At 42.5% G+C, this 7,526-nt stretch overlaps 1 protein-coding gene across 1 annotated transcript; it reads left to right on the forward strand.

The window, feature by feature from the left end:
- Positions 1 to 5,769: 5,769 nt before the first annotated feature.
- LOC124651243 (myb-related protein Hv33-like) lies at positions 5,770 to 7,158 on the forward strand. The gene is made up of 3 exons (XM_047190360.1): positions 5,770 to 5,923; positions 6,047 to 6,176; positions 6,408 to 7,158. Exons 1-3 carry the CDS (start codon positions 5,785 to 5,787, stop codon positions 7,051 to 7,053), a joined length of 915 nt encoding a protein of 304 aa, XP_047046316.1. The 5' UTR covers positions 5,770 to 5,784; the 3' UTR covers positions 7,054 to 7,158.
- Positions 7,159 to 7,526: the final 368 nt, after the last annotated feature.

A 7,526-nucleotide genomic window follows, 5' to 3' on the forward strand; every position in this document is an offset into this window, starting at 1 on the left:
TTGGAACGGTGAGCAATGAAAAATAAATGGAGATTTCTCACAAAAGGGAGTTCAATAAAACAATATTATACTATTGTTTATTTCAAAAAGACATCTAATCACAAAGTAAGAAAACACTCAATAAATACCTCCACGAGACATGCAAACGCATGAAAATCAGGCAAAAAATAAAGTGACCTAATTCAAAACATCTAAAATAATATATAATTATTACAAGAAACTGGAGGAGTAACTTAGGCATATAAATTGGGTTAGATGTATTCAAAGATTTGCAAATAATCAAAAAATATTATATGGTTAAAAATGATCATCATATCAAACTCTATTAGAAATAAATGTAAGTGAAAATATTATGAAATTTAAAATGATATCCTAGGATTTAGAGAAATACCTACTTTTTATTAGCTCATTAAGAAATGGATTAATATAAGAAATTTAATAAACACTCAAGATGTGGCTCGCGCATGTGCGCGGGCCATTATGCTAGTTCTCCTAATGACATGATCTTGTTATTAACAACATCCAATGTTCATGATCAGGAAACCTTGATCATCAATTAATCAACAAGCTAGTTTAAATGAGAGGCTTACTAGGGACTATGGTTTGTTTACAAAACACACATGTGTCAATGTTTCCACTTAATACAATTATAGCATGGGATGTAAATATTTATCATGAACATTAATATATAACAATAACCACTTTAATATTGCTGAAGGACAAGGTAAGCATAACCTTGTTCATATGATTTTGAAGTCTTTCACATTATGGTTACCACATATTGCATACGATTCAACTGTCTTTTATCGATAGGTATAATTATCTTATCTGTTGCATGTTCCATCCTTGTAGCCTCAAATCTCTGATCCACAGCTCCTAGCATAACTAGGTTTGGCATGTGTGCATCGCTAGAGACTTTATATCTTTATGCTTAGCCATGCTTAGTTTGTTACGACTTTACTTCGGTCTTCGGAATATAGCCTTACAATAAAATGAAACTAGCATTACATGTTAACGTGGTAGGTATGGAGATGTTTGTTAAACATGACTAAAGGCTTAGACGAGAGGCCACCGTGGGATGTGGTGGGTTGTTTCGTTTCTGCCGACCCTAGGATCCGTGTTCTCGCCTCTTGAACCAAGACCGAGCGTACAAACACACGAGGCCCTATATTGGTACCCTCTCGACTCACTAACTTGCCTAGTTGATTCCATTTGTCACATAGTTCGAGCGTTATTTCGACATATGCATACGAAATGTTTGTAAAAAGGTGCATGGAATATACGTGACCGAGGTTGCTTGGGGTTAGAGTCCCCTGGTAAACCAACCTCGCCTGGCACCCGTTACGGTGAAACAATCCTTAACGCGTGACTTATGGTCTAGGCGACAGTAAGGTAAAGGTCGTGGTCAACGACCCTCTATCAGCTTTCCAAGGAAGAGAGCTAAAACGTTGGTGTTAAGAGTACGTTGACATGCGTGGGTACAGTTGTGCACCCCTGCAGGGTTATAATCTTTTAGAAAATCCATGTCCACGGTTATAGACGACTTGGGAATGGATTACGTGATCATAGACAACTTTAACCTGATCGTAAAACTTGGGAAACAACGTGTGTTTACGGATGCCTTCTTCGGGGTGTTGAGGGGGTCATCCGAGATGACTGGTTCGAGTTGATGATGATTCAGTGGACACCAAATGGTGATCAATAGAGATAGAGATATCGCTCTATTATCCCCTTTTAAAGCTTCTTAGTAGTCGAACTTCTCTCTCTCTTGTCTTACCAAGGAAAATTGGCTTTACGCAAAAGAAGCTCTACAGAAAGCCCGCATATCCGCTTTGCTAAAGGGTTGTATTAAGTCTTTGTAGAGTCCTTGTACTCAGTTTTTCACATTTCTGCTGCATATTAAGTTGCTACAGCTAAAGGTGTGGTTTCTACGTTAACATTGACGAGTAGTTTGGGGTTCCCAGGCAGCGACTCGAGACTTATGGATCGGGACGTCGCTTTATGTTATGGCCTCTTAGGCCCTTTGCTATCTTGTATGTAGCATAACATAATTTGATTTCCGTTGCTTGTTATAATGTTGGGTCAGTGACCTCTGCGTAATAATTTGGATCTTACTCTGCTAAGAGTTGTAATATATTGCTTTTGAGTCGTAAAGTCACTATTGTGTTACCGATTCTCTCACTGTAGGCTCTCGAGCTCTAGGTTAGGCTTATGTATGACGAAGATCTGGTATTTGTCTAACCCTGATCCCAGGGATGCCACATTCCCCTAATAATGTTTCATATTTCTGTCTATGTGACACGTTGAGAGTTGCCTATGTGGGTTGGAAAGATTTGATGCTCCAGGTTGCCTTTTTTCCAAAACAAAAACTCCTTAGAACATATTTTATTTTGCTTCCAGGAGTTCTTCCTAGGAGCATTTCTTTGGATCAAAATGAAAAATGGGGAACAATTTAGATCTTTTCACTAAGCAGGTGCAATCAAGAAATTTTAGTTCTCTCTCTATACTTCCCATGATTATTGCATATCTTTTGAGCGAAAAGATACAATAGATCTTGATATAGTTTTACACCAATTAATCGATCTTCTATGTTAAGAGAACCTTTTAGGTCTAAATATTGGAGTAATTTGTTGATATCCTCTTTTGTTCTTGTTCTATAATTCCTCCATGCATGTTCTCGGTAAAATTTGGGATCGAAAGACTTGAGAACTTATTGTATCCTTTCCTTATACGTGTTGCGTTGGTTTGAGTTGGAAGTGAAAGTTTAGGAGCTTGCAACTCTTGGGTTCTTAGAACCACGGTTGGAGTTGTCTCATAGCAAATTCATCATGGAAAGGGCTTCACGACCTCCAATTAGATTGTGGAGATTGACCATAGCAATTTGTAAAGGTTTTGTGTGTTGGCTTCAAGGGCGCTATTTAGTGGATCGAGGCACGTCTCTTTGTGGGAAACCCAAGGAGAATAATGTGAGTTTTTTTGTGTTGGTGTAGCGAGTGGTGTGTTCCGGAGACATATTGAGGCGAGGCATTTGTGGTGCTCGAGGAGTTTGCCGGTGCAAGAACATTGTGGCGCCTGGGTAGCATTGAGCCTTTACACCTCTCTAACGAATATTAGCTTCCTTTGAGAAATGAACTTTGGGGTACATCTTCGTCTCCACGTGTCCTGGTTGTCTCTTGTACGAGCTCCAGTACTAGCATATGTATCTTGTGTTAGACTTCATACTTGAAGTTATATATTTCTGTCGTATAGTTATTTACATCTTATTCAAGTATAACTTATCACTGTACTTATAGAGCCAAACATATTTAGGTTTTATTCTTGACAAAATAAATATTAGTTTATTGTCGTATTTGTTCAAGCCAAATCCATAATAGTTTTAAATTGCTTATTTGTTCCTATAAGCGACATCTAGGTCCTTTAACCTATGACTCAAGAAAATTAAAATTGCATTGGATAAGAGAGCCTATATATAGTTATACTAGTTGTGTGAAGGATCACCAAGCATCATCCACCTTTTCAATTTCCATGATCAAAATATGTTATCCAGAATAAAATGGTCATGACTTGATCATAGAGAACTAAAACATGCGACCCTTGCACAAAATTGGCTAGTTCCCTAATTCAGTTGTCACGAATCATCCAAAAGTCAGTATAGGGACACTTTATATACTTTAAATTTTGATTGCTTTGGGAGGTTTGGGGAACAAGTAGGAAACAACTTATTAAAAGCAATTGAATTTCACTACTTTCAAAACATCGTCTATTCACCCATCTCTAGTTGACACCGGTGATCTTTCTGCCTCACATGTCGCCATAGGGAGGAACACATGCCCTCGACTTGGTCCTACAAATTTATTCTCGTGTGATGATGAGCTATGCTCTTCTCGAAGTTATCAATATAATATAATTGTGTTACTCACATATAGCCAAGTGATGACACATAAAGGAGAAGTTTTTTTGGTATTATTTCTTTGATTCAAATATAGTTATTTTAGTATATCAATACAAGGACCGACCAAGAGACTTATCACCTTTAATTTCATGTGGAGTTAAAGGGCAGCATAAAAAATGCAAAGAATATGTGGAAAACATGTTTTCACACCCTTGGTTGGATGTGCCAATTCAACTTTATACTCCTTTATTATTGGTCCAACTATCCTGATGATTTGATAGAACCTTTTTTTTAGATAGGAATTTGGAAAAGCTCGTAATGATAATTGTTGTAGGAGAGAATTATAATGATCCTCCTCAAAACATTCAAATTTTCATTTGTTACAAGTCCCATTACGCTAACAATGAATCATTTATACATGTCCTATCCAATGAAAAAATTAAGGAAGGGGAAAAACATTGTTGAACATGCCATGTGGGCCAACATGGAGTATATCGGCCCTGATCTTCAAAACCAAGATCACCTTCAGATGCTCATGACAGAGAGGCGGGTCAAATACAAGACTCACAATAATTAATTACACATGATTATGAGTCCTCCGAAATATGTGGGCCTAGCGGGTCCGGAAGACTAATGAGCCCGTCCACATGGTCATGGAGTGATCACGCACCTTACATGCTTGTAGTGACGACATCTCATTCTGAGACCTATAAACGGGGGATTGAATTTTGGTACCGTGTCCCACTGCAAGGTCATAGGATCCAGACGATTTTATCGTGTGACATCTGATGGTGTGCATTCTCTATGACTCGATTACATCTTCACATAGTTTTTTTGAGAGTTTAGTTGTACTTGGTATCTAATTGAATATTAATATATTTTATATTACATAGAAAATGGTATATATGTTATCAATTACCTATTCTCTCATCTAGATATTGGTTTACTTCTGTAAATACATATATTGATAGAATGACATGCATATTTATTGACAATATTTATTCTTTATTTATTGGTGTAACTAGATTTCTAGCATTATCATCAATTAGTAACTGAAAGCGCATTTGGTGAAACTTGTCTTGGAAAATACTAACTGATACGATATATAGGTCATATTTTCGAATAATATGAACATGAAATTCTAGAGTCTCCTAGTGCGGTCCACCCTCTAACACTAAGATTACACGCCAAAACCACATGCGTATGTACAATGGCCAGTGTCATATACAACCCTCCAACTAACGAAGTCGAAGAATTGAAGGGAAAGGAGAGAAAAGGGCAAGGAGGTTACCAACAATAATGATAAAAGGGTAAGCACCTTTATACAGTACATAGACAGATGACAACGATGATGGCGAGGGTGAGGGCGAGGATGATGATAATGCTATGCATGGGGTCGCCCCCACATGCAGCTAGCTAGCTTGCTGCGTTTGTTGCCATGAGAGATTATTGTACTTGATCGCCTCTTCCCCGCACCTCAAGCTACCTTACCTTAAATCCACACCACAACCCCTCAACCCACGCCCCATCCATTAGGCCACGGGGGCCTCGCCTATCATCCGTTGCTTCAACCCCACTTTACTACAGTTCAAAAAAAAAAAACCCCACTTTACTATTGCCTCCGCCTTTTCTTGCACAGTGCTCTCTCTTCCTTTCCTTGAGCGAGCAAGCCTCCCTCCACTTTAAATTGCTGTTAATCTCTAGCTTAAGGCTCAAGCATAGTTGGACGGAACTGCTAGCTTCTGGCAGTCTCAGATAACCGTCGCTTTTATATCACCTGTGCCATGCCGTCTCACCATCATTGTTGCCATCACCAGCCGCTACCTCCGCGCTCGCGCCTGTAGCCCTCACTCACGCAGACGCAGGGATCCATCCATCCATCCACGAGCGCGATGGGACGCGAGGCGGCGGCGTGCTCCTCCAAGCCCAAGCTGCGGAGGGGGCTGTGGTCGCCGGAGGAGGACGAGAAACTCTACAACCACATCATCCGCTACGGCGTCGGCTGCTGGAGCTCCGTCCCAAAGCTCGCCGGTATGTTTTTACGTATATATGAGCAGTCACTCAGTCAGAGCTAGCTAGGAGCTAACTTGTCTGTGTTTATCTCTTCCTTGTGCTAGTAATAAGTAAGTAAAATGTGATTATTTCTGTGTTCAGGTTTGGAGAGATGTGGCAAGAGCTGCAGGCTCAGATGGATCAACTACCTGAGGCCTGATCTCAAGAGAGGCAGCTTCTCCCAGCAGGAGGAGGACCTCATTGTCAGCCTTCACAAGATCCTTGGCAACAGGTGTGAATAACTAACTAATCTTAACAGCTACGACCTCCTAGCTACTTACCCTTAGCTTCACATGAACTGTGCGGCGACCGACAACCCCAGCAGACATGCATCTGACACTAGGAATATATGTTCAATTTTACTGTTCTCTGATTTTGATCGGAGTTAAGCAGCTGGCTGGCTATTGCATACAGAAACAAGTGGACTGGCCTGAATTGTTGTATGTCGTATATATGTGGCCAGGTGGTCCCAGATAGCGTCGCAGCTGCCAGGCCGGACAGACAACGAGATCAAGAACTTTTGGAACTCGTGCATCAAGAAGAAGCTCCGGCAGCGGGGCATCGACCCCACCACCCACAAGCCGCTCAACGACGCCGAGCCGCACGACGAGTGCAAGCAGCAGCTGCTGGGTGCGGAGGACGAACACTGCTTTGGAGGCGCCGCTGGCAGCGACATCGACCCCCTGGCGCCGCCGCACTCCCCTGTCGACTGCAGCTTCGACCCCATGTCCGTGACCAACGTCCCGGCAATGCAGGCTTCCTACGGCTCCTTCTGCGACTACGGCGGCGTCTCCTCCGACGCCGCCACGTACAGCGCCTACACCGGTGGCGGCGACAGCTCCAGCAACAGCAACGGCACCTGGGGGACCTGCGCCAATGTGGTGGAGCCGCTCGCGCACATGGACATCTTCCGCGACGCCGAGCCGTACCCGTTCCTCGACCCGGCCAAGTTCAGCCCCTGGCACCAGCACCAGGATCCCCACCAGCAGCACGGTGCCGGCGGCGCCTCCTCCGAGAGCTTCCCGATCCGGTCGCTGTCCCGAGACCTGCCGGAGTCGTGCTTCGAGCTCGCCCGCGGCGCCCTGGAGGACGAGTTCGACTTCCTCTAGCTCACTAGGGGATGATCCAGCTTCATGCACGTCTCCATCGATATTCGACAGCCACACACACATCTGGAGATACAAACTTCACTCCACCTGATCAATAGATCGGTCACCGTCGGCATCATGCGTGGCTTCGTCACAGATATGCATGCTTCGCGTATGCAGCTCTCGTTATTTTTCCAACACCCCCCTCTCCTGGAAGTACTTACTCCATTAAGTTGTTTATTAATTAGTTAACAGAATGGTATACTGTGATCATAATAAGGGTTATATATATACACACACACGGCCCCCAATTCATGGGGGTCATGCTTTTGTAAGGGAAGAACATGCTGTGTTCATGGAATGTTCAATTCGATGTCTAACTTTTGCGCCTTGCACTCCATGAATCTTGGAACTAGCGCAGTACTGCGCGCCGAATGTACATCCATGCATGCAACCAGTGGCCAGTTCACGGTCGACATAAAACTAACTTAATT

Source organism: Lolium rigidum, chromosome 5, assembly GCF_022539505.1.
Source record: "Lolium rigidum isolate FL_2022 chromosome 5, APGP_CSIRO_Lrig_0.1, whole genome shotgun sequence".
Taxonomy (NCBI): Eukaryota; Viridiplantae; Streptophyta; class Magnoliopsida; order Poales; family Poaceae; genus Lolium; species Lolium rigidum.

What these genes read in the sequence shown, in the direction of transcription:
- LOC124651243 (XM_047190360.1), top strand. Translation starts at nt 5,785, where the DNA reads ATGGGACGCGAGGCGGCGGCGTGCTCCTCCAAGCCCAAGCTGCGGAGG. An exon ending in CTCCGTCCCAAAGCTCGCCG is followed by an intron (nt 5,924 to 6,046) that starts GTATGTTTTTAC and finishes TTCTGTGTTCAG; the next exon opens with GTTTGGAGAGATGTGGCAAG. An exon ending in CACAAGATCCTTGGCAACAG is followed by an intron (nt 6,177 to 6,407) that starts GTGTGAATAACT and finishes ATATGTGGCCAG; the next exon opens with GTGGTCCCAGATAGCGTCGC.